General features: G+C 50.2%; 1 protein-coding gene across 4 annotated transcripts in view; it reads left to right on the forward strand.

Annotated features, from left to right (window-relative positions):
- LOC130188136 (RNA binding protein fox-1 homolog 2-like) overlaps nucleotides 1-25,801 on the forward strand; it is a 49,957-nt gene that overhangs the window by 11,274 nt on the left and 12,882 nt on the right. The window contains exons 1-9 of one of the 4 annotated variants that reach the window (XM_056406272.1): nucleotides 632-1,067; nucleotides 8,123-8,323; nucleotides 8,825-8,989; nucleotides 9,388-9,441; nucleotides 9,614-9,706; nucleotides 22,257-22,344; nucleotides 22,990-23,058; nucleotides 23,340-23,481; nucleotides 24,409-24,451. In XM_056406272.1, the coding sequence (XP_056262247.1) occupies nucleotides 909-1,067; nucleotides 8,123-8,323; nucleotides 8,825-8,989; nucleotides 9,388-9,441; nucleotides 9,614-9,706; nucleotides 22,257-22,344; nucleotides 22,990-23,058; nucleotides 23,340-23,481; nucleotides 24,409-24,451 (1,014 nt within the window). In that variant the 5' untranslated portion in view covers nucleotides 632-908. Of the gene's footprint in view, nucleotides 1-631; nucleotides 1,068-8,122; nucleotides 8,324-8,824; nucleotides 8,990-9,387; nucleotides 9,442-9,613; nucleotides 9,707-22,256; nucleotides 22,345-22,989; nucleotides 23,059-23,306; nucleotides 23,482-24,408; nucleotides 24,452-25,801 lie in introns of those variants that run through there. The other 3 variants (XM_056406271.1, XM_056406270.1, XM_056406269.1) reach the window with 3 other exon arrangements.

The raw sequence follows: 25,801 nt of genomic DNA on the forward strand, positions 1-25,801 counted from the left end.
CCCGTTATCCATTCATCCCGTTATCTCTCGCTCGCATCCACTGCCCCTCCGTCCCCGCCTCCCACTCCGGCCCAGCTCCCTTCTCTTTGCCCCGGTTTCCCCCTCCACCACCTCCTAATCACTTATCTTGCTCTCCCTGCATCCCGCCGGACTCGATTCCAGCCAGCCTCAGCAGATGTCTGAAAGCTTGGCATGGTGGTTTTCTTTCTTCTTTCTTCTCTCCCGGCAGAGTTCATTCCCTCCCATCTGAAAATGCAGTGCAAAGGAACTGCAATCTCATCTCTGCCAATTAAGCGCCTTCTAACAATACAGTGGTGGGAAGTGGGGGAACTGAGAGGAGGAAGAAGAAGGGAGAGTGGAAAGGCGCAGTGCAGCGAAATACAGATTTATGTGCAGGTTGAGCTTTAGATTCTGGAGTGGCGCTCCTCTAGTTCTGTGAGACTTCCATCTGATCTCGGAGCCGACCCACACGGCTGCCGAGCCGTCCGCCGACCGGCCTTCCCTCCGCTGCTCTCTGGACAGGCTGCCAGGCGATAAACAAATCGTCTCACGAAAAAAACCCAGCGAGAGCGAGAGAGCTGCAATGCAGTGGGGGTCGCCTTTGTGTTCTGTACTCTCAGGCAGCAGCCAGCGCGTGGAGAGAAGACAACATCTCCTTTCCTCTCCCCGGGGGCTCTAGGAGACGGCAACCGTGGCGTTCTGAGACTCCATCCGGGAGCGGTGTTAGACGGCTGCATGGAGGGACGCTTTGACGGATAGGAGGGACCGAGGCTGAGAGGGAGGGGGAAGTTTGGAAAGGAGAAGAGAGAGGGAGCAAGGCAGGCGAGGCTCGCTGCGCCGGAGAAGTGGAAGAAGGGACGCCGGCCGGGAAGGGAGGAGGAAGAGGGAGGGAACGAGGGAGAATTTGAATGTGCGAGACAGACGTGGACCGAAGCCACCGTCAGCTCCTGGTGTCGGAGCACAGCGGGAGGAATACAGACGCAGGGGAGAGGAAGTGGGAGAGCTGGTCAGCCGTCGTTCCTCTAGATCAGACCATGATGGGGCTGTACTTCCAAGCAATGCTGCCGGTGAGTTGGCTTCCCAAGCGGGAGCGTTTTCTTTCCGTCAACATTTCCGTCGGGCACACTTTGAGAGCGGCGAGAAGGCGAAACGCGAGACTGTTTCACCAGCTTGGTTCGGCTGGAAGAAACCTTAATTGGTGCCTGGTTACGATGTGGCCTGCGTTATCTTTGATATCTCTTGGCTCAGGCGAGGGCAGATAGTTGGCGGGGCATCAAAGGAACGGCGGGTCTCGTCCTGCAGCTTCGCTCCTTTCACTTTCTTACACTCAGTTCTTTGAGCTCGCGTATCTCTGATTATCTTTTAGGGGGGAAGAAAGCAGGCTAACGGGTCATGCAACATTCTGTCCTCGTGTCACCGGACATGGACACAATACACAGAGCAGTCACCTGCGGCCCAATGGCAACATTTGACTATAATCAAATTGTTATTCAACACTGCAGCGTTAATGTCACAGTCAACGTGCGCTAGCCTGCTCCTAGCATGTGGTGGGCGTGTCCGTGTGCCCGAGGAGACGAGAGCCGCTCTCTGGCTCTGTTCTAGCACGTCCTGCTCTCTGCTCTTGGGTTCCTTCGGGCCTTAAGGGGGGGGGGGTACATGCAGATGTACAGATGCGCTGACATGCATGTGCAGTTGGCGTTGCGTGCTCTCGCCGTGCTGACCGCACACACACAAGTGTCACGTCGTGTGTCTCGCGTCGCGTGTGCACCGGAGGCCGAGACGGTTCCAGGCGATTCAAACGTCGTCCGTCACCCGAGCCGTCGGTGCGGTTTAAACTCCGTCCGCCTCTGGATGGGGGAGGCGTCACGGCCCCGCCGCTTCTCTGTCTCATGGCACAACGGACACACGTGGTAACTTTAAACGCACACACAGCAGCACACCTGTCTTGGATTTGGACAATAATAATATGAATTAGCTGTCGTGTTTCCACTTAAGATTCACCGGCTGGTGGCTCAACTCGAGTAGCTTCCTCCGTTTGTTCCTCTCCCCCGTGCAGGCCAGAGCAGCTGTAATCCAAACACAGCGTCACTCCTCAAAGAGGACGGCTCCAGAGACAGGCTGGCGGTCGTCACTAGAAGGGTGCGAGGGCGTCGGTACCATGTGGGAACGCACTTTAAAGCTGACGCTCTGCCAGTCACTTTGTCCCCCAGAAACCTTCCTGCTACCGGCCTCTATTCTGGGCTGTGGTTTACAGTGCGCATAAAAGAGACGCTTAAATCCTCGACGGGACAGCTCGCCGCGCCCGACTACGGAATTTAGGAATGGTAGATGTATTTAATTAAAGTGATTAATTCACATTTTGGTTGCTGCAAGTCACGTCGTGACAACGCGCACAACATGTTTTTGGAGGAACAGAGTTGATGGACTCCATTATGTGTGATGGCGGCGGAGACAGTCCACCCAGGGCGTGGTTTAGACCGTGTGGACCCCCCTCCTGCCGGGCCCGCGGTGGACCGGCTCCACGATTCTGCTGATGTGCCGATTCTGTTCACTCGCCCAGTCAGCGTCATCGCTGCAGCAGGAAGCTTCACGTCAGCCGATTTTTAATTTGAAGCTCCTATTGAGGTTTTTTTTTTTAATGAAGCTTCGAATGTCTGTCATCATAATAAACGACATCTGCACGCTGAAAAACACACACTTTGTGTTATTTATATAAATGTAATTGATGGTGCTGTTAGATTGCTGCTCGACCGATCACAATAACACTACCAGTGAGCATGTTTTAGTAATTGTTTTTTTATAAGCTAAACTTCAACAGATATGGCTTTTTAATTAACATTTAGTTAGGTACACATTTAAATAGTGTGAGTGTATATATATATATATAATATATTTGTATATATATATTTTCCCCAATACATTTGTTCTTGGAAATGTTTAAATCACGAACGTCAAAAACAATCCTAAGCAGCCACCACTGTGATCTATTCTCACGTCTAGTGTGATACTCACAATATAAGTGTGCAGAAATACCGGCTTTAAAAACAATAAATAGACGCGCCAAACAAAAAACACTGCGGTATTCAAATATTGGTTCAGAATTCAAATGTCATGAATTTGAACGAAGCGTTGAGCTATTGGGTACCGCCCCGCGGTTCATCACACACGTCGTCTTCCCTGGTGGTCTGAATGCGCGTGCGTAATCTGTGCTCTATTCTCCCCGCATCTCCCCCTCCCCCGCATCGTGGACATCCAGATGCGTTGCGTCGTCCCCGTCACCCACCTGCTCGGTGCTGAGCCCCACGAGGAAGAGGCGGTGAAGCCCCGCACGCTGTGAGGCAGCGAGGGGCATCCGAGTGTTTAGGCTGCTTAACCCCCCCCCATACTGGCACAACACCACCACAGGCCAGAGAGGAATTTGCAAGGGATCCACACCCCAGTCTGTTGCCCTCAGGGTTTTCTCTCTCTCTCTCTCCCTCACTGTGTGTGTGTGTGTGTGTGTGGGTGGCAGCTGTCCCATTAAAAAGTGACAGATAATACTCACTTCCCGTCTCGCAGGAGCACATTTCACCCGTTACAGATTAAGTGCTGAGCCTCCCTCAGCATTTGGTGTCTTTAAAGCACCGGCGGACACGGCGCCGCCTCCGGGTTAACCGCGGTCCCGCCGCCGCCCGGACAACCGGGGACGACGTCCAACACCGACGCCGCTCTGACCGCCGCCTCCCGAGGCCGTGAGCGGCGTGAGTTGTGGAGAACTCTTGCGCATCGCAAGCGACAAGCGACGCACGGATGCGGTACAGCGGACGCAGCAGTATCTCTCAGGGTACCTGACGAGCAGCGTTGTACCGCCACACACACACACACACACACACACACCGGACTCGATCTCGCACTGCAGCGCTCGAGCCGGTGGCGGCTGGGTCCTCCCGCTCTGGATGAGCAACGCAGGACTTTCTTTGTAACTCCTGGTCGACGTGACGGTGCACTTCACAACATTCACATTCGGCCTTTGTGGATTCTTGGCGGTCGAGGGATGAAGCCCTCATGCCGCCGCTGCTTCATCCATAAATAAGTCCTGGTTAAAGTGAACACGGTGAAAGACGGTGAGCGCGAGGTCGTGATGCTCATGAAGCGGCGTGCCAGAGGGAGGTGAAGTGTGTTTGGACTCGGCTTGTCTTTCTCCTCATTTAGTGGAGACATCGTGGAGACTTCAATCCATCCTGTTTGGGCTGAGAGTTGAATGTTTACCAAAATATATAAATAAAGAAGGAAACCATATTCTGTGATTGTCCATTATCTACTTCTGTTTCGCTTGTTGTTGTTGATGTTTGGTTTTAGATACACTTTTAAAAGCTTTCTTGAGAGTAATGTTGTTTTTTATTATTGGGAGTCGACTCCGGTTGTCATCATCTATAACAACTAGGGCTACAATTTACGGTTATGTTAAACTTGTTCTCTCAGAGCAGATATATGATCATTAGTTTACTATCATTCATGGCGAAGCTTTTGAAAAGCCCTAAACCAACAGCCCGTTGCCTGGTTACCTTGAATGGTTTTGTATCTGTTTACCTTTTTGGTCCGTATTTTGGGTGTATCCCAAAAAGCGTTGTGCGGAGGAATTTATTTATTTTGAAATCCTCTCGCCCAAGGTGAACAAGAGTGTTGGAGAACGGGGCCGTCAGTGTGATTATGATCATGATGATGATGATGATGATGATGAGCGGTTACTGTCAAAAACAAACGAGCTGCTTGTCACAGATCCCATCGCAGCCAGAGCGCTGCTGACGGAGAGCAATCACGCCCGTTTGAAGTTTCAATGAAAGCATTTAATTAATATTCCCGATGTTACTTTATGACGCTTTTGTCTTTCCTGTGTTTTTATTAATGTCGACAGCATATCGAGAGCAATGTGACGCGTTCTGCTCGGTCCGTGGACTATTGATGCATCTCTGAGGAACAGCCCGGTTCTGTGATCCGATTGGCCCGCAGTCGGGAAGGAGCGACGGGAGCTTCTGCGCAGACGCGACCCGTAGAAGGAGAGGCGCTGCGGCTCGAGCTTTGACGGACATTTTAGTGCAGCGGAAGCTTTTGAGTGACTTGAGGGGCGGGCGTCCTTGGTTTTAAAAGGAAAAGAAAGAGAAATTCTCCCTCTGGCTTTCATCAAGCGTGGCAAGGCAACCGTGAAGAGGGCGGGCGGGCGGGGGTGTACTCAGTTCTCCGACCACAGGAGGAGAAAAGAGACGGGCGGCAGAGGGACACGAAGCTCTAGAGAGTTTTATCTGTAACTCGGCATCCTGAGAGACGCTCCGCCATGAATTTGCATGATTGATAAGTTTCCGTAGCATCGCCGCTTGGCGTTCAGTCAGCGTGTCTGGCCGGTGTCAGACAGACACGAACGCTTGAAAAGGTTTGCAGTGAAAAGGCCTCCTCCTCTTCCTCCTCTTCCTCCTCCTCCTCTCAGCGCATGGGAAAGACATATGGTGTCTCAGGTAACACGAGTGCTGCGTGCGTGAGGGGAGAGGCAGACCGCGGGTCGGCCCTCCTCCAGACGCTGCTGGTTATTCAGGAACATCAGAAGCGTTTGTCATTTTCAGACGGAGCCTCGCCGTTTTTTAACGTATCGCCCCCAAAATTCTGCATCTCATCTCACGATGTCAAAATTCACTCCAGAAAAAGATCGGACCAGATATAACTCTTTTTCAAGTGTGTCATTATTTCCCATAATCCCCCCCCCCCCCTTCCGTTGAGCCCCAGTCCCTGTTTCTTTTTCCATCCCCCCCCCCTCCTCTGGACTATATGATGCTGCCATGTAGGGCTGTGCTGCTCCTCAGTCAGCGGGTCAGGAATGCCCGTGTGGACTGGAGGAGGCGCTGCTCTGGACTCTTCATCCTCTGATGGCTTCCATTCGTCTGCTTGTTTATGAGTTGGTCCATAAATCTTGTTCATGATTGTTTATCCTTTGTTGCCTCAAACAAACGTCTCGTGAAACGAGCTCCTGGTGGGCTTGAGTGCCCTTTAAACGTCCGCACTAGGAGCCTAAAGCGTGTCACCACTTGAGATGTTTGACTGATCACGTCGGAGAGCGAGAGACGCTGACCTGGTGATTCAGATTTTTCAATTTGGGATCTATATTTGACAGCAAGGCTGCAGAATTTATTGATTAAAAAAATGTGTCAATAGTAGTTTTTATTGTGTAGCTATGAGCAGCTACGGTCATAATTCCCTCTTATATTTCTTCTTCATTGCTCTGAAAACATTTTACTTCAACTGTATTTATGGAAGTTCCTCTCCTTTTCCCAAAATACTAAATTTTACGGGATTACGTTTGAACACATCATGACAACCTTAAAATTGACATTAGTAGAGCTGGAACGCATCGTCATCAAGTCTGATCTAAGTTCCAGCTGGCGTGTGTGTGTGCGCGGGGTTTGTGTGGGTGACATTACTGTGTGTGAAGGTGTGTGTGAGGGAGTGTGCCGCACGCGTGTGTAAATGTAACCGTGGAAACCAATCGGCTCCGATCGACCGGTGCGTCCCTCGCGGGAGCGTCGTGTTGCACATCTCGGCGTCCAGCGGGTTCGGGGAACCATGCGGCGGAATACACGTTTGTTTGTTGATAGATTTAGATTCAGTATATAGTTATATATAAATGATATTAACACAACCCAATATCACCAGTCGTAGATGTTCATAAGCTTGAACCTTCTCGTTTCTATTGTCACCATCTCTTCTCTTCTCGTCTTCTCGTACGTTCCCTCTGCTTTCCCAGCGCCCCATGTTGTGAGCCTCAGCCCTGGGCCTGGATGAGCCCACAGGATACGCCCCCTCATGGCTGATCACAGGCTCCTGCATGTTCATGAGCTCACACGCCCCAACAAGTCCACCGAGGCTTTGATCATTCCTGAGGAAAATACATGTATATGCACACACAGCGTATCGCCCCTTTCTTAATGTTTATTCTTTCGGGCGTCCCTCCCTATCGTGTGCGCAGCCTCACCGCGCCGACAGTGGCTCTCTCAGATGTTATCACCCCGTTCTCTTTCTCTGGTGCCGCCTCTATCTTTTGGGCCGGGCCCCAGAAGCCGTCCGTCTCGCCGACGGGCCTCTTTGCGCCTCAGCCGGCTGTTTGCAGCCGATGCGGTAGAGATGCTGCAGAAGAGCAGCGAGCCGGCTGTGGGATTAGAGCTCGCGTCGCTTCTCCGTCTAATTAAAAAGGCAGACGGAGCGTCTTTAGGCGTCAGCCGGCCCAGAAGCAGGGACCGGACCGGTGCTTATTGGTGCTGAATGCTGCGTGTTCTGCTGCCTGGCCACTGAGTCTGCCTTCTTTTTCTTTGCTCTTTGCTGTATGCAGCATTGCAGAGTCATCACACACACACACACACACACACACACAAAGACCGGCAAGATGTGTGTGTGTGTGTGTGTGTGTGTGTGTGTGTGTGTGTGTGTGTGTGTGTGTGTGTGTGTGTGTGTGTGTGTGTGTGTGTGTGTGTGTGTGTGTGTGTGTGTGTGTGTGTGTGTGTGTGTGTGTGTGTGTGTGTGTGTGTGCAGCAGCCATAAAGACTCTGCGGATCATCCCGCTGCTGATAGAGTTGTACCAGTCCTGAGGCTGAAGTCCCGGCTGACGCACAGACACAGCTCATCTAAATTATAGATGGTTCTCTCAAAGAAATCCCCAAAATACGTGAGCGAGTGTTCCCACAATGCAGCGGTGGTCGTCAACACGTCTCGGTCAGCGTGGTGCTGCGGCTGCTCGGCTCCCTGCGCGTCCGCCCGTCCCGTAAGCATCTCTGTATCTCAAACCGTGTCTCGGTTTTTCTCGCTCTCAATAATGGATGTGCTTGCTGTAAATATTTCATGGTCGGCTGACTTAAAACTCACGCCTGTCAGAGATATGGAGGTGGAGGGAGGGGGAGTGACTGAGAGGGAGAGAGAGAGGGAGAGGGAGGGAGAGGGAGGGAGAGAGGGAGGGAGAGAGAGAGAGAGGGAGAGAGAGAGTGAAATTGAGTAGGCATGATTTTAACCACGTCATTCTGCCTCCACCAGGACGCAACAAAGCACCGCTTCCCGTGGTACATATGTTAAGTCCTCTCCTTCCCCCCCCCCCCCCTCTCTCCCACAGGGCTCTCAGGATTCGACAGGAGGACAGGAGGGGTTGGTGGCCCCGCCCTTTTCAGCGTTCCCCCCGCCGCCCCCTCCTCAAAACGGGCTGCCAGGGACGGAGTTCGGCCCCGGGGCCATGTTCGGTGCCGGGGGAGCAGCAGACGTCGGGGCCGGCGCTAACGGCGCCGCCTCCACGACCACCGTCGCCATCAGCAACAACGTAAGCGCCGCCTCTCGGACGTCGGTGTGCTTGTGTCTCTGGCGTTGAGGCGTTTCCTCTCATTACAGTTTGTTGGCTCTCTTGCTTTCTTGATGACTTGAAGATGAAAAGGAACCGCGAGATTATTTTTTATATACATTTTATTAAATACAATGGCAGACACACACCCTGGCTTCTGAGTCTTTAGCTCTATGGACATGCAGCTCTACAAACAAAATGTTTTTTAATACTATTCATGCCCAAACCTACAAAATGTTCCCATCTGACCCAGCTGGACTTTTTTGTTTTGGGCTAATTAGTCATTGTTAGCTTGTTAACCCGCTCAACAGAGACGGGAGCGTGGTCAAGATTAAACCTGCACGCTGTCATCATCGTTGTGAGCACATTAACAAGCGAGCCCATTTCTGACAAGTAACCATATGTCCTTTTTTTTAAGATGCAGTTGAGATTATAATGGTTATATAATTTCTTCTTCTTCTCTCCCCCTCCCTCCCTTCACAGGGAAAGGCAGAGGAGGTGCCCCAGGGCGAGGCAGGTGTACAATGTGGCACGGGGGGAGACGGCTCTGTGGGAGACCCCTCGGAGGCCAAAGGGTCCCCCAAGCGTCTTCACGTCTCAAACATCCCCTTCCGCTTCCGGGACCCTGACCTCAGGCAAATGTTTGGGGTGAGGAGATGTGATTGTTGTGGTTCTCATTTTTAACGGGGTTCGATAAATCGGTCTAGACGCCGCGGCGGGGGGGGGGGGGAGTGCTTTTAGAGAAGGGACAACACCGTGAAGGAAAGAAACTGGTGGGTGTTCTCTTGGTGCCTGAGTGGGCAATTAGCTGCCACGTATGTCGGTGTAATAAAACGAGGGGCGAAGTGGGAGGAACGAGAACGAGGGGACCGAGCAGAGTTCAAGGGAAACGAGTTGAAATCCTTTAGTGTCACAGTGACACCTGCTGGCCAGTTGTTGTAACTCACACCTTGTCAGAAGATGAAACACTTGATATGCAAGGCAGCTCAAAGATTCTCTTTTCTTTCACATGTTTGCTAATTCCCCTCCCTCACATTTCGTTGCAGCAATATGGGAAGATTCTGGACGTAGAGATAATTTTCAATGAGAGGGGCTCCAAGGTAAGTGAACTGACCTGTTCCCTCTGTAAATGTGGCCACGTGGGGAATCATTGTGACTCCAATTATCTCTTGAACAATGTCAGAGTGCTCCCCGAGGTCGAAGGTCTCTCCTCTCTCCTGCTCCACTCTCCCACTCACCGCCGACCTCTGTGACCTCTGCCGTGTACCACAGGGTTTTGGCTTTGTGACATTTGAGACCAGCGCAGACGCAGAGAAAGCCAGGGACAAGCTCCACGGCACGTTGGTGGAAGGCCGTAAGATTGAGGTAATTTTCCATTTTCCATCTTCTCTCTGTACTCATAATTCTGCTTGATCACTGACTGCCAGCCGGCTCCCATCCTCCCCGTAGTGACATGCTCTGATGCAGCCCACTGGTACCCCACTCCCGATATCCTCTCTGCAATATCTTCATTTTTTTCTTTTCTTCGAAAGACTTGTTTGTGGTGGGAATGATTAGAATGGGGGGGGCGGGGGGGGTTCAAGCACACTCCATAAGGCATGCTGGGTACTTTTCCTCTGCAGCATTTTTTATTTCTCCCCCCCTTCCCCCTCGACTAATTGGTAACTCGTAGCCACGCGGATGTCGCAACTTTCTCCGCCATATTTGGAATGATGTTTGTGCCGTTGGCAGCGGAGGGCACGAGAGGAACGCGGCGAGAAGGATGATGCATGGCAGATTGTTGTCGGATGCCCTCGTTTTGTTTTTTCTCGTGTAGAAATCCTTCCGCGTTCCCCTCTGCCGGTGCTGTGGCTAAGCGGCTGTGACGAGCTTACGGCCTCTTGGTACCACAGCAGCATGCTGGGAAATCACAGCAACACTGGTGCATGTTCACTCTGGGATCCTCGCAAAGATCTCTGCACTTTGAGTTTTAATGTATGTTGAATTATGTCTGTTCTGGTTAGTTCTCTTGATTTACTTCTATATATATATATTTCTTTTTTTTACTGAAGCATGTGAGTTTTTGGAAGCAGTTTTTCTTCCTTTCTTTTTTATCTGGGGTGTCAATCTGCCAGTTGGCCATCTTGGATCTTTGACCCACGACGCTGTAAGCCGGGATTTCTGCATGGGCTTACTGTGGTGATTTCCTGTGGTATTTAGGTGTGGGTGGCTGTGTGTGTGTGCGAGTCAGTCAGTTCCTGCATGATGGATGAGGCTGTCTGGACCCTTTTGTTTTTGTTCTGTACTGTTCTGCTGCAGTGTGTGTCAACAAGAATGAAAGACAGCCACCTGCACCCACTGGTGCGACACACTCCCTCCGCCGCCTTCAGCCAATCGTCAAGCTGATGTACTGATGGAGCGTCATCAGTCTCGCCCTTGTGTTCGGTCAACAGCCCGTGTTGTCCCTGGCATCGCTGTAACCTGATTCTCTGTTTCTTTCTCCCCCCCCACCCCCCACCCCCCCACGTTTTGCATGACATCATTCAGTCGTGTTAATCGGCGAGCAGTTGGTCTCTGTTTCCAGTCGTCTCTCTGCATGAACTCAGTCCGTCGTGGTGTTGGGCCGGAGCGAGTCTTGCATCCGCTGCATGGCGGGCCAGCTACAGCAGTCCGTGGAGTGTCTCTCTCTCTCTCTCTCTCTCTCTGTGTGTTTGTTTACGGTGCATGGGGGGGGGGGCTCCAGGAGGCGAAGGGCTGGCGCAGGACAACTCGTGGATACGTGTTTACGCATATTCTTTTCAACTGGAGGAGAAAGGGCCCGACGCTCCTCTCTGAGGCGATGCCATCTGGCGCCGCTCCTTTCCTGCAGACGCTCCTCTGGCTTTTCCATCGGTTGCATCATTTCAGAGTTTGTCGAATGATGTCGTTTCGAAGATTGAATTTGGCAACTTAAGTAATCTGCAAAAATAATTCATGAACTCTGAAATACATAGGCCTACTGTATACAAGGGTTCCACATGAAGACGTCACTATTACTGTGTGCGAATGTGCGGTTCTCTGCTATCCACCGGCATGAGCTGGATTGACGTAGGCTGCATGGTTGGTATTTTAATGTGGAGATGTGGAGCTGAAGCGGTCTCTAGTCAGCTGGATGCTCATTGTTTCTTTCATGCATGTTTATTCTCTGCGGCCGTTCGTTGAACTCGTTTCTTGGCGATGGGACTGTCGAGCTACTTGTTCGGTTGGCATGACGTCCGCTGCACCTGGGTGCCTCATAGTCTTGCTCCACTCACCGAAGGGAGAAAAAAAAGGCTGATTGTTTGAATTCTTAGTTTTCCGAGTAGGTTTTGATTGAATGATTTAAAAAGCTATGCCGCACTTAACTGGAGTGCTGATGTGTTGGTATTCTTTGTGCATGCCAGTGGGAGTCGGTTAGAAGCTCTTCTCGTAGCTTAGCTGCGTAGCGTGCATGCGTGTTTCGCCTGTGGGAACCAGAGAATTGTTGTGCTTAAAGTTGTCCTGTACTTCTCTTTGTCTGGATTAAAACTCTGCGCTTTGAAGAAGTCAGTTTCCTGTGTGCTTCCAATGTCTCCATGTAAGTGGCCCAACTACGATTCACTTTGTTGTCTTCCTGCTTCTCTGTGATCCCATCTGACACTATCCATTCTATATATAGAGTCCCACAGGCCTATATATGGGTTCAACCGTGTGTATCTTAGTCCGCACTCGCATACACACCTCACCGCATCGCCACCCACTCGGGGCTGTCTGTGTGTTTGTGCTCTGACATGACGTCTGCCTGCCCTTGGGTAGCAACATGTTGGCACATCCATTCAGTCACATGTGAAGCCGCATATTTAATTTCTGACGCCGCAATAACTGGCTGTACAGGAAGTGCATTAGGGTTCCTGCATGGTCTCATTAGCGCCGCAAATACCCTCAATCCAGAAACCATTAGGGTCATGTTGCATAAACTCAATGAATCACAAGTGGTCTGCTTCTCGCACACGGAGCAAAACGCCAACATGTCCAGGAAACAGACATCTGTGTCTTTACCTATCAATACATGCTGTAAGGGATGAACCCTACCAGGAGTGGAGTAGTCAACACCAATATAGAGACGTTCTACGCTTCCTACATATTTAATTCGACAACATGGTACAAACAATAAATACATAAACATTATGTTATTGAAGATTATTGTTAATCCATGATGACCCCCCACCAAAAACAACATTTTACTAGATTACATCTGATCACATCGTGATACCATATCAATTTCCAAATTACCGATTTTTACTGCGTAAAAGCGTGAACACATCTGAATGCCCTTCAAAGCGACCTCCTGTTAGCCGTTAGCTCAGTTATTTAGCGTAACGTTAACTAACGCGGATTAATTCACTGGGATGTCATCGATCCCGAGCCCTGATCAACGGGACCTGCCGCGCTGTAGAAACATAGTGCGGTAACATTTAGAGTATTTTGGCATCGGCTTGGTACTAAAGTATCCGTCGTTGTGACGTCCCTACTGGTTACTAGAACTCAATTTAATTATAACCATAGTTTCGTTGTATTTCGGAAGGCTAGACAAAATAAAGAGAATTTAGTGAAGACATTTATTTTTTAATTTAATCATCACCAAACTATTATACGGTTTCCTGGTCTGATGACTGTAGATTGTAGCGTACAGTGTAGGACGGCTATGGCAATAACAAAAGCACCGCAGCTCGGACATGAATGTGGTCAGAACAGTTTTGAGTACGTCCACCAAGGAGCCGTCTCCCTCAGGGGACCCAGAGACCACGCTGAACCCTAAAGACTCCTCACTACACCCCAGAGACCATGCTGAACCCTAAAGACTCCTCACTACCCCCCAGAGACCATGCTGAACCCTAAAGACTCCTCACTACCCCCAGAGACCATGCTGAACCCTAAAGACTCCTCACTACAACCCAGAGACCATGCTGAACCCTAAAGACTCCTCACTACCCCCAGAGACCATGCTGAACCCTAAAGACTCCTCACTACCCCCAGAGACCACGCTGAACCCTAAAGACTCCTCACTACCCCCAGAGACCATGCTGAACCCTAAAGACTCCTCACTACCCCCAGAGACCACGCTGAACCCTAAAGACTCCTCACTACCCCCAGAGACCACGCTGAACTCTAAAGACTCCTCACTACCCCCCAGAGACCACGCTGAACCCTAAAGACTCCTCACTACCCCCAGAGACCATGCTGAACCCTAAAGACTCCTCACTACCCCCCAGAGACCATGCTGAACCCTAAAGACTCCTCACTACCCCCCAGAGAACACGCTGAACCCTAAAGACTCCTCACTACCCCCCAGAGACCATGCTGAACCTAAAGACTCCTCACTACCCCAGAGACCATGCTGAACCCTAAAGACTCCTCACTACCCCCAGAGACCATGCTGAACCCTAAAGACTCCTCACTACCCCCAGAGACCACGCTGAACCCTAAAGACTCCTCACTACCCCCCAGAGACCATGCTGAACCCTAAAGACTCCTCACTACCCCCAGAGACCACGCTGAACCCTAAAGACTCCTCACTACCCCCCAGAGACCATGCTGAACCCTAAAGATGCCTCACTACCCCCCAGAGACCATGCTGAACCCTAAAGACTCCTCACTACCCCCCAGAGACCACGCTGAACCCTAAAGACTCCTCACTACAACCCAGAGACCACACTGAACCCTAAAGACTCCTCACTACCCCCCAGAGACCATGCTGAACCCTAAAGATTCCTCACTACCCCCCAGAGACCATGCTGAACCCTAAAGACTCCTCACTACCCCCAGAGACCACGCTGAACCCTAAAGACTCCTCACTACCCCCAGAGACCACGCTGAACCCTAAAGACTCCTCACTACCCCCAGAGACCATGCTGAACCCTAAAGACTCCTCACTACCCCCAGAGACCATGCTGAACCCTAAAGACTCATCACTACCCCCAGAGACCATGCTGAACCCTAAAGACTCCCCACTACCCCCCAGAGACCATGCTGAACCCTAAAGACTCCTCACTACCCCCAGAGACCACGCTGAACACTAAAGACTCCTCGCTACCCCCAGAGACCACGCTGAACCCTAAAGACTCCTCACTACCCCCCAGAGACCATGCTGAACCCTAAAGATTCCTCACTACCCCCAGAGACCATGCTGAACCCTAAAGACTCCTCACTACCCCCAGAGACCACGCTGAACCCTAAAGACTCCTCACTACCCCCCAGAGACCACGCTGAACCCTAAAGACTCCTCACTACCCCCAGAGACCACGCTGAACCCTAAAGACTCCTCACTACCCCCAGAGACCACGCTGAACCCTAAAGACTCCTCACTACCCCCAGAGACCACGCTGAACCCTAAAGACTCATCACTACCCCCAGAGACCATGCTGAACCCTAAAGACACACCACTACCCCCAGAGACCATGCTGAACCCTAAAGACTCCCACTACCCCCAGAGACCATGCTGAACCCTAAAGACTCCTCACTACCCCCAGAGACCACGCTGAACCCTAAAGACTCCTCACTACCCCCAGAGACCACGCTGAACCCTAAAGACTCCTCACCACCCCCCAGAGACCATGCTGAACCCTAAAGACTCCTCACTACCCCCAGAGACCACGCTGAACCCTAAAGACTCCTCACTACCCCCAGAGACCACACTGAACCCTAAAGACTCCTCACTACCCCCCAGAGACCATGCTGAACCCTAAAGACTCCTCACTACCCCCCAGAGACCATGCTGAACCCTAAAGACTCCTCACTACAACCCAGAGACCATGCTGAACCCTAAAGACTCCTCACTACAACCCAGAGACCATGCTGAACCCTAAAGACTCCTCACTACAACCCAGAGACCACGCTGAACCCTAGAGACTCCTCACTACCCCCCAGAGACCATGCAGAACCCTAAAGATTCCCCACTACCCCCAGAGACCACGCTGAACCCTAAAGACTCCTCACTACCCACCAGAGACCATGCTGAACCCTAAAGACTCCTCACTATAACCCAGAGACCATGCTGAACCCTAAAGACTCCCCACTACCCCCAGAGACCACGCTGAACCCTAAAGACTCCTCACTACCCACCAGAGACCATGCTGAACCCTAAAGACTCCTCACTATAACCCAGAGACCACGCTGAACCCTAAAGACTCATCACTACCCACCAGAGACCATGCTGAACCCTAAAGACTCCCCACTACCCCCAGAGACCACGCTGAACCCTAAAGACTCCTCACTACAACCCAGAGACCACACTGAACCCTAAAGACTCCTCACTACCCCCAGAGACCATGCTGAACCCTAAAGACTCCCCACTACCCCCAGAGACCACGCTGAACTCTAAAGACTCCCCACTACCCCCAGAGACCATGCTGAACCCTAAAGACTCCCCACTACCCCCCAGAGACCATGCTGAACCCTAAAGACTCCCCGCTACCCCCCAGAGACCACGCTGAACCCTAAAGACTCCTCACTACAACCCAGAGGCCACACTGAACCCTAAAGACGCCTCACTACCCCCCAGAGACCATGCTGAACCCTAAAGACTCCTCACTACCCCCCAGAGACCATGCTGAACCCGAAAGACTCCTCACTACAACCCAGAGACCATGCTGAACCCTAAAGACTCCTCACTACCCCCAGAGACCACGCTGAACCCTAAAGACTCCTCACTACCCCCCAGAGACCATGCTGAAACCTAAAGACTCCTCACTACCCCCCAGAGACCATGCTGAACCCTAAAGACTCCTCACTACAACCCAGAGACCATGCTGAACCCTAAAGACTCCTCACTACAACCCAGAGACCATGCTGAACCCTAAAGACTCCTCACTACCCCCAGAGACCATGCTGAACCCTAAAGACTCCCCACTACCCCCCAGAGACCACGCTGAACCCTAAAGACTCCTCACTACAACCCAGAGACCATGCTGAACCCTAAAGACTCCCCACTACCCCCCAGAGACCATGCTGAACCCTAAAGACTCCTCACTACAACCCAGAGACCATGCTGAACCCTAAAGACTCCCCACTACCCCCCAGAGACCATGCTGAACCCTAAAGACTCCCCACTACCCCCCAGAGACCACGCTGAACCATAAAGACTCCTCACTACAACCCAGAGACCATGCTGAACCCTAAAGACTCCTCACTACCCCCCAGAGACCATGCTGAACCCTAAAGACTCCTCACTACCCCCAGAGACCATGCTGAACCCTAAAGACTCCTCACTACCCCCAGAGACCACGCTGAACCCTAAAGACTCCTCACTACCCCCAGAGACCATGCTGAACCCTAAAGACTCCTCACTACAACCCAGAGACCATGCTGAACCCTAAAGACTCCTCACTACCCCCAGAGACCATGCTGAACCCTAAAGACTCCTCACTACAACCCAGAGACCATGCTGAACCCTAAAGACTCCTCACTACAACCCAGAGACCACGCTGAACCCTAAAGACTCCCCACTACCCCCCAGAGACCATGCTGAACCCTAAAGACTCCTCACTACCCCCAGAGACCACGCTGAACCCTAAAGACTCCTCACTACAACCCAGAGACCATGCTGAACCCTAAAGACTCCTCACTACCCCCCAGAGACCATGCTGAACCCTAAAGACTCCCCACTACCCCCCAGAGACCATGCTGAACCCTAAAGACTCCTCACTACAACCCAGAGACCATGCTGAACCCTAAAGACTCCTCACTACAACCCAGAGACCACGCTGAACCCTAAAGACTCCCCACTACCCCCCAGAGACCATGCTGAACCCTAAAGACTCCCCACTACCCCCCAGAGACCATGCTGAACCCTAAAGACTCCCCTCACTAACTCCTGCTCGAAGGTTGTGTGTTTGTGGGTGATCTGCTTGAGTGTTACAGGAAGTGGCTGCTGCTCCTCCGCAGCGCAGAGTTTTATTCAGACATCTGAAGTGTATGTGTGTGTCTTTCTCTCTCTCTGTTTGTGTGTGTGTCTCTCTGGGTGTGTGTGTGTGTGTCTGCATGCAAAAGGCTGTCATCATCGGTGCATGGATGAGTGCGGGGAAAAGGACGAGAAGAAGTTGGGGCTGTGTTTCTGCATGCACACACACACACACACACACACACACCGTAAATACTGTGAGCCTGTCAGATGAGTGGGATCACTGGCATTGTTTCCATAGTGTTGACTTGGTGAGCTTGTGGGGCGTTGATGGGCCGAGGTGACGGCTGACAGCTCCTCGTGTCCCTCCTCTCTTCCCTCGGCTTTGGATTTTTCCGGTGGCCGTTTTTTACTTTATTGGAGCTTCCTGTTCTATTGCATGTTTTGAAACGATCTAGCGAATGAAATGTGTGAGTATCCGTGTGCGTGTGCGTTTGCTTTGTGCGTGAACATGTGGAAAGAAAAGGAGAAAGACAGTTTGCACTTTGCCCTTTCCAACCCTCTTCATGTCGACTCCTCCCTTTCTCTCTCTCTTCCCGATCACTTCATTCTCTGGTCCAGTTTGTCCGTCTGTCCCTCAGCGTTGTGACTTTTGAAAGCAACATCCAGCTTCGCCCTCACCCCCCCAACTTTAACCCTTCTTTGTTGTTGCCGCCATGTCTGTCTGCCTTACTGTTTCCACTCATTGTCATCTGTTGTGTGTCCTAATTCACCGTCTTTATTTTGATTGTTTGACTATCAAACGACCCTCAGTGTGTTATTCTGTGGTGACAACTAGAAATTTCAGCCCCTCTGCCCACGGCCAACTAGCGGCCCGGCCTTACCACACGGGAACGAGTCCCAGCTAAAATACATCCACTTCTCCTTTTGACTGTAACGGACCCAGACGGTGTTTAAAGCAACGATTTTAACTGTTGCTGCTCCTCTGAAGGCAGCGTTCTCCTTTTGTTCTCCAGAGCACCGAACGCCTTCCTGTCACTGGCCCATCGCTGTAATGATGCTCTGAGCTCCCCGAGGCACCGAGAGCGAGCATCCTCTCTCCTTATCTTCCTCTCTCTTCTTTCTCCTTTACTCTGTTCTGTCAGACGGGCGCTATCAGGTTTTTATTTCACATGGGTCGAGGAGGAGGAGGAGGAAGAGATGGAGGGTGGGGGGGCATTTAGGTTTCTTTTGTTACGAGGATTATTTGTTCCTTTATTTATTATATTTTTTCTGTTTCCCTGACGACTTCTGTGTGTTGTTGTCAGTCTCCACGGTAACCACTCGCTGTTTCTACGGCAACGGTAAGTTGTGTTCAAACATCTTATCACTGAACTGATCCCCTCTCCCACCCCACCCCCTGAAACGGGCATTTGATACAGTCGTGTGTAGAGTACCATGTTAGCCCATCAGCTGATTCTGAATGTGTGACGGGCCCACAGAGGTTATGCAACGTTCCAGCGCACAACACAGCATCACACACAGACACACACACGCACACACACACACAAACACACACAGGCAGACGGACACAGCGTCTTTCAACAGATATTTTAGCAGCTACATTCCTCCACATGCCCTCCCCCTCCCCCCCATCCCACCATGTCATTAACACCTCACTGGGAATGACCGAATGTAATCACATGCAATGACACAGCTTCTCCACAATCCATCTAAATTAATTCTCCATTTGGACTCGATGTATGGCAGCATTAATTTTCTTGATCGATGATTTGAAAAAAAAGAAAATCAACAGAAATGAAACGAAGCTTCGCTCCTCGCCGCTGCTCCGATTCAGACCCTGAGCTGCAGGGGACAAATAACGCTGGTTCCCACTCTCTTTATTTTACTGACCTCTTTTTTCTAGCCGATTGGACATATTTGGAGAAATGTGAGTTGAGACATCGCAGGATTAGTTTATCCAGGCCAGGGTTTTGTTGAGCATGTGGCGAGCCAGCTACAGTTAAAGGAGCGCTAGTTCCATTCACAGAATGAATATGTTAGTCCTATTGTCTTAAAGTCCAAAATATAAGTAGATAACACTCATAAAAGCTGCTAGAACTGGAGCTCTCTACTCCGTCTTTGTTTTAATTATGAAGCATTACATGAAGAGTGAAACCCTGAGGATTATTTCCCAGAAGATTATATTTCATTAAATCAATCAACTGATAATTTATAATAATACTGATGGATGATTCGGCTGTCACTACCTCAGATACATATTATTGTTTTCATGTTATTGTGTCTGGAGGCCAGAGAAGCTTCACTCCAGTGGACGGAGTGTTTTCGCTCGGCAGAGTGACGCATCGTCCATCGAGCGCGCGGCGAGACTCTGCGTTCAACTTTCATTCATTTCTCTTCTGTGCGGCGCTGAGGGGCGCCTGTAATGGATGGCGACCTTTTCCTAAAATATTGCATCACGAGCATCATTCAGGGTCTAAGAAAAGTAAGACACACGTTCACTCATTGAAGCGGCTCCAGATGTTTATCCCCGATGACATCACACGTGTGAGTCCAGGAGAGAGAGGAGCTCGTGTTCACTAGATCTTGATTGAGCCGTGGAAACGCCTGATTATTAAAGCAGGCGCTGTTCCCTCCTTTCACGGACGCCATGGCGCTCTCGTCTCGATCGTCCAGACCTCTTTCCAAACGTACCACGAGACCAAAACAAGCGCCATAACAAATTAAACTGGAAGTCTCCTTTCTTTATTCTTCCTAATTGAATAAAATGTGTTTTAGAAAGGAGCTGCGTCCGACCCGTGCCGCGGGGCCATATGCATCTCAAAACCGACATGGGGTTTACCGTCCTGTCTTCTGGGTCTCTACTATGCTGCCATTTTGTTTTTGTTTTTCTCGTAGTGGATTGTCCTGGTCGTCGTAGTCGTAGTGGACTGGTCGTAGTCTGTGACACACCCTTCTAATGCCTGGCAGAGTGTCTCATGTTTATTTGATTTTCTCTCCTTTTTTTGGGAATGAGGATTGCTCTCTCTCTCTCTTTATCTCTCTCTGTCTCTCTCTCTCTGTTCCCTCCATCCTTTGGTGCTCTGTTTCTCAACCCACCACATATAATGAGATTTTCCAGGAGAATGGTCACCAAATCTAATTGCTTTATTTGAATGATGCACCTTGGGATTTATGTTTTCTTCAACAGATAATTGTTATCAGTTTAATTTGTTTTGTGTTGCTCATGTAAACGTTCGCCCCTCCCCCTCTCTCTTCAGTCCATCTTTATGTTCTCCTGTTGTTGTTTGTCGGACTGTCTCCTTCCTTCTCCCCTGCATCCCTTCCTCTTCACGTCTCCATCTTTGTCTCGTACGTGTTCGATGTGGGAGTGCCGCGATCATTTTGATTGGTCTCTATGCTGCATCCGACGCTTGCTGATTGGCTGACTTTTTAAAACTTTTTTTTTTGGTTTGTTACTCACTCTTGGTCATGTGTTGCGCCCATATTTGGCTGCGTGTAATTTCTGTGTTATACGACTATTAATTTTGTCAAACGGATGTTTTTGCACCCTCCTCTTTCTCGCCCTTGTATTTATTTTTGTTTTTAATCTTTATTTTTAGGTATGTAAACCCCACAAGTTTGGTTTCATATGGAACTTCCGTTTTGTCCTGGTTGTTATTGTTTAGGCCGAACTGGGGGGGGCGACAGCGGGATGAGAGGCTGAATGTTTTGTTAATTATTAACACTGAGATTTGCCTCCATATTCTGTTGATTTGCATGTGTTCCTGTCAACCGTTTACCCAGTTTCATCGATCGCACATGACACAAACAAGGGATATATATATATATATATATATATATATGCATGCTGTACAGATACACGCCTTAACAGAAGCTTAACTCTTCATTATCGTTAACTAGTCAACATAAAACATCCTATTAAAAAGTCCAAATACAATGTCACCGAGACAAAAAACTAATTGTGACTAATTTACTTCACATTTCAACATGTTTCCACTCTGGTGGACGCTCGCGTCCGACACTCAGGCTAATTGAATCGGTTGCCGGTGACCTTGTCATTTGCGACGAGGGGAAAAATGAAGTAAACCTCCGTTTGAATGAAGCCCCGCGGATCCAGAGCGTGACTCAGAGAGAGAGAGAGAGAGAGCTTAATGGTCTTCTAATGGAGAGCGCGGCGCGTATGCTCACACCAGCGCCCTCCTTTCTCGGCCCCTCTTTCTTTCTCTCTCTGTCTTTGTCTCTCTCTCTCTCCGCTCGTTTAGCCAGAAGGTCATTAATCTCCAGCTCGGATGTGGAGCTGCCGACGCGGCGCAGGTTATTACAGAGAGCTACAATCTCCTTCTCTTAAGACCCATCAAAGGAAGACGGGGTTGGATCAAGGGGCCGGCAGTGTGAGCCTTTGAAGCCCAGAGGAGAGATTATCAGACTTATCCGGGATTGAAAGCCAAAGCAGGAGACTGAAATATCAGCCGACATGCACGATAACACGCGCACGCATAAAACAAAAAGACATCGTCCGTCAGATTTAGTTATCTGTGCATGAGACCAAAAACAAGCCCAGCTCAGTTCTCCTTTACAGGGACTCCACCATGAGCCAGCAGACCCCGACTGGGCTTTTTAATTGCATGATGACTAAAGATCGCCCCATCCCTCCCTTTTACACGCGAACAACAAACACTGCAGCCATGTCAGGAGGTTATTCAGTTATTCGGTTTAACTTGGATATCGTGAGCATTTTTCATAATGAGAACACGGTCCCGTCACAGAATAATCACGCAGTCATTTAAACTGTTTGTTGACCAGTCAGTTCACCGATAATGGCGTCGCTCATCTCAAAAGATGCACCAAGGCATAAAACCAGCAGAGAACCGCAGACGCGTTGAAGAAAACAAGCGCGCGCGCACACACACACACACACACACACAGTAGCCTTGCGATCGATTTCACTGCATTTGAGTCCGTGTTGCACTTCTGTGGTTTTCCTGTGTTGAGTTTGTCCGAGTGTCTCTGACCGCCTGCTCCTCCGTCCCCCCTCAGGTGAATAACGCCACCGCCAGGGTGATGACCAACAAGAAAATGGTCAGCCCCTACCCTAACGGAGAAGCTCTCAGCACGCTGCCTTATGGTAACGACCTCACTCACACACACATATACACACTGACAACCGCCTCATAACACAAAACAGCCACAGCGGGCCCCTCCCCCAGAGTCGGGGCCACGTTATGTAACGCCGTCCCAAACCATCTCCATGCAGTTTATTTTGGTCTTATTATCTTTTGCCACCGCCCAGCAGCCATGAAGTGAGCTGAGAGGGAGCGGCGTTGTTGGCTTAACCCCATTCCCCCTGTTTTAGCATCTGGGCACACAACTTGTAATAAACAGTTTATAACTCTCTGCAGTGTAGTTACACGCAGCTATAACGACATGACACTGTTGTAGTATTTGCTGCAATTACAACTTCTCCTATGAAGACATGTTTTATATCATTTTGCCACATTGTTTACAACTACATCATAGTGTGTTATAGATACTTAAATGGTGTGTGTGGGGGAGGGGGAGGGGGGGTGTAAAATACGGCCTTGCCCTCTGTGACCTGCTCTCTCGGCCCAGGGCGTCCAGCATCTACCGGTTTCAATTCACCGGATGTGCCTGGCGTTGGCTTCTCATGTGCGCATCACATCCCGATGCAGACACACTGTTGGATTAAGTGCTCTTTGTGATCGGCCTGTATTAACCCCCCCCCCCCTTCTCCTTCCCTCCCTGTGACCAGCAGCGGGATGGAAATTGAGTCCTATGATGGGGGCCATGGGAGCCATGTACGGACCCGAGATCTACGCAGGTAAGGCCGCTCTCCGTCGTCCTCACTCGCTCTGAGCCGACTTCACACTTTGATCACACTCATTAATATTAATGCACGCCGAGTCTCGCGTTTCTTCCTCACTGGCACTTTTTAATTGATGGCGAGCCCTCTCGGCTGCAGTGGGACTCTCCCGCTCCACCTGTAATTCACCTTGATTTCTCCCATTCACGTTGTCTCTTTCTCTCCCCCCCCCCCCCCCCACCTGCGCCGTTACCTCTCGTCCCTAGATCAGCTGATGACTCTCCTTTCTCGTCCTTCAGTCCCTGGGTTCCCATACCCCTCGGCGGCGGCGGTCACTACGGCAGCGGCGTTCCGCGGCGCCCACCTCCGGGGCCGGGGCCGGCCCGTGTACAGCGCCGTGCGGGCCGCCGTGCCTCAGCCCGCCATGGCCGCCTACCCCGGGTAAGAAGCGACACGCCGCTCGTATTGCCGGCTTCGCACGCCAGATCTGCGGCGCAATTTTCGGGGAGGAAAAATCCAGCGAGTCGAGATCAATTGTTTTGTCCAGGAACACCTCATGAATATAATTTCCCGGATCCTGTTTGAGCAGCTTGAACACGTCGTTCACCCGCCGCTCCCTCCAGCACTCCAGCTGGCACATCGTTACTCACCGCTCAGCCATTCAGCACACAGTTGACACGCATGATTCATTTGAATAAACTTGCCGATACCACCCCCCCCCCCCCATCGGCAGATTAGCATACACACACACACACACACACACACTAAACCACGCTCAAGTCATTACACAGAAGCCGTCAGCTTTGCTAGCGGTTATTAAAATGTGGCGTGATCCTCTTTTCGCTGCCTCAGTGTGCGCTCTGTGCATGTTGATGCTGCCCTGTGCTGATTGGCTGATGGGGTTGCGCCTGCTACTGCATTCGGATCAAACCGGAGTAGATTGGCTCACTGGCGATAATCGAATGAAGCTAAAGAAGATGAAATTGGGAGGTGGGGTGCGGCAAGAAATACCCTCCATATCTGCTCCACTGACAACTCCCATAAAACGATGCGTTCAGGGCCCTTTTACCGCCTTGATCTGGTAGTCGGGGAACAACAGCACTTAGCGGACTTGTCTCAGTGCAATGAGCTCAGCTCTCGGATGCTTTTGGTTTCAGTGATGGAGCCTAAATGGAAGTTGTATTTCCGCTGCATGGGTGTGAAATAACTCTCTTCCCCCCTCTCTCTCTCTCTCTTTCTTTTCTTTCCCCTCTTCCTGGACCATCTTTTGTTCTCGTTGTATTTTGACCTCCATCCACTCTGGTTTTGGGACTGTGCACCGCTCCGTTTGCACCCCCCTCCTCCTCCACCGTTTCCTCCTTCCCTCAGTGTGGTGTATCAGGATGGGTTTTACGGAGCCGCCGAATTATATGTAAGTAAACTCGCCTCCCCACCCACACACCCTCTCTCTCCCCTCGCGACCGTCTCCTGCTCTCTTCTTCCTTTTCTTTTGTTATCTTCCCTCCGGGGCTGATTGTGCATGAGCGCTCAGTCCTGCGCTGCACAGAGCGCCTGCAGAACGGCGAATGAGGAAAGATGTCTATTTTCATTTTTATTTTGGTTTGCGTAGCCGTGAAACGGCGTCTCCAGTGTTGACGGTTGTTTGCGTTCTCTCTAGTGTTTCAGGACTCGGTCCGTAGTCCCAGAATGCATCAGGTTGGGTCAACTCACCCCAGGGTGCTTTCTTTACTTCCTCCTCTGATCTTATGAATCATCTTCAGATCTGGAACATGTTTTCTTTTAGTCGTTTCAAACTAAACGACCACTGCTTTTGATTTTGTTGTTCTTTACTCTCCTCGTTAGTCAAAGAAAACGATTGTGGGGAAGGGCTTTGTTTTTAGTTTGTTTGTTTACTAAACTATTAAATTGCAACAAGTTCATATTGTTGTTTTCCTTCCAGTGTGTTTAAAAGAGAAAGTTTTGGAGAAACTGTCTGCAACCAGTAAACTCCAGGCCTCTTGCATAATTCATTTAAGATTGGAGGCTCACATTCCACAGAAAGCTCCAGTCAGTGTTGTGATGTGAGATATCCTCCAACCCCCAAACCCTCTTCCTGGATTCACCCCGCCGATTTGTCCCGGGACGATTACTGAAGCGCTGATCAGCTGCTCAGCGATGCTTTCCCTCCACTTACCCAGAAGGCCTTGCTGTCTCTCTCTCCCTGATAACGTCTGTTTGTTCAGTCGGTTTCATTTTAATTTGGCTCATGCAAGGAGATGATTTCTAGTCAGTGTAGTAGGCTTGTGTGGGTGTGTTTGTGTGAGCGACTCTTTTTTTCTTCCCCCATCTTCCTTTTTTTATATCTCCAGAATCAATTGAAAAGAAACGCATGATAACAAATGCGGTTGTGTTTGTCATAAATGTTTCCACTAGAAGCTCTGACTCATTTAGTGAAGAACCTCTTGAGACGATAAGCTTCCTGTGAGGCCTCAACTGTGTGAACATCTTGTCTCCACTGGTTTACCTCCTGTGTCCCATCGTGGGAATAATATAATATAATAATAATAAACTGATGAACCTCTACTGTCCCACAATGTAATATACTAACACATACTGTAATTCAGTTGTGAATGAGTATGTATTTTTTTTAGGGCTGTCAATCGATTAAAAAAAATTAACTAATTAATCGCACATTTTGAAAATCATTAATCGCGATTAAAAGTTTTTTCTTCTTCTAAAGACTAAATCTTCTAAATGAACGAGTAATCCCTCCAGACAGCGT

Source organism: Pseudoliparis swirei, chromosome 23 (genome assembly GCF_029220125.1).
Source record: "Pseudoliparis swirei isolate HS2019 ecotype Mariana Trench chromosome 23, NWPU_hadal_v1, whole genome shotgun sequence".
Taxonomy (NCBI): domain Eukaryota; kingdom Metazoa; phylum Chordata; class Actinopteri; order Perciformes; family Liparidae; genus Pseudoliparis; species Pseudoliparis swirei.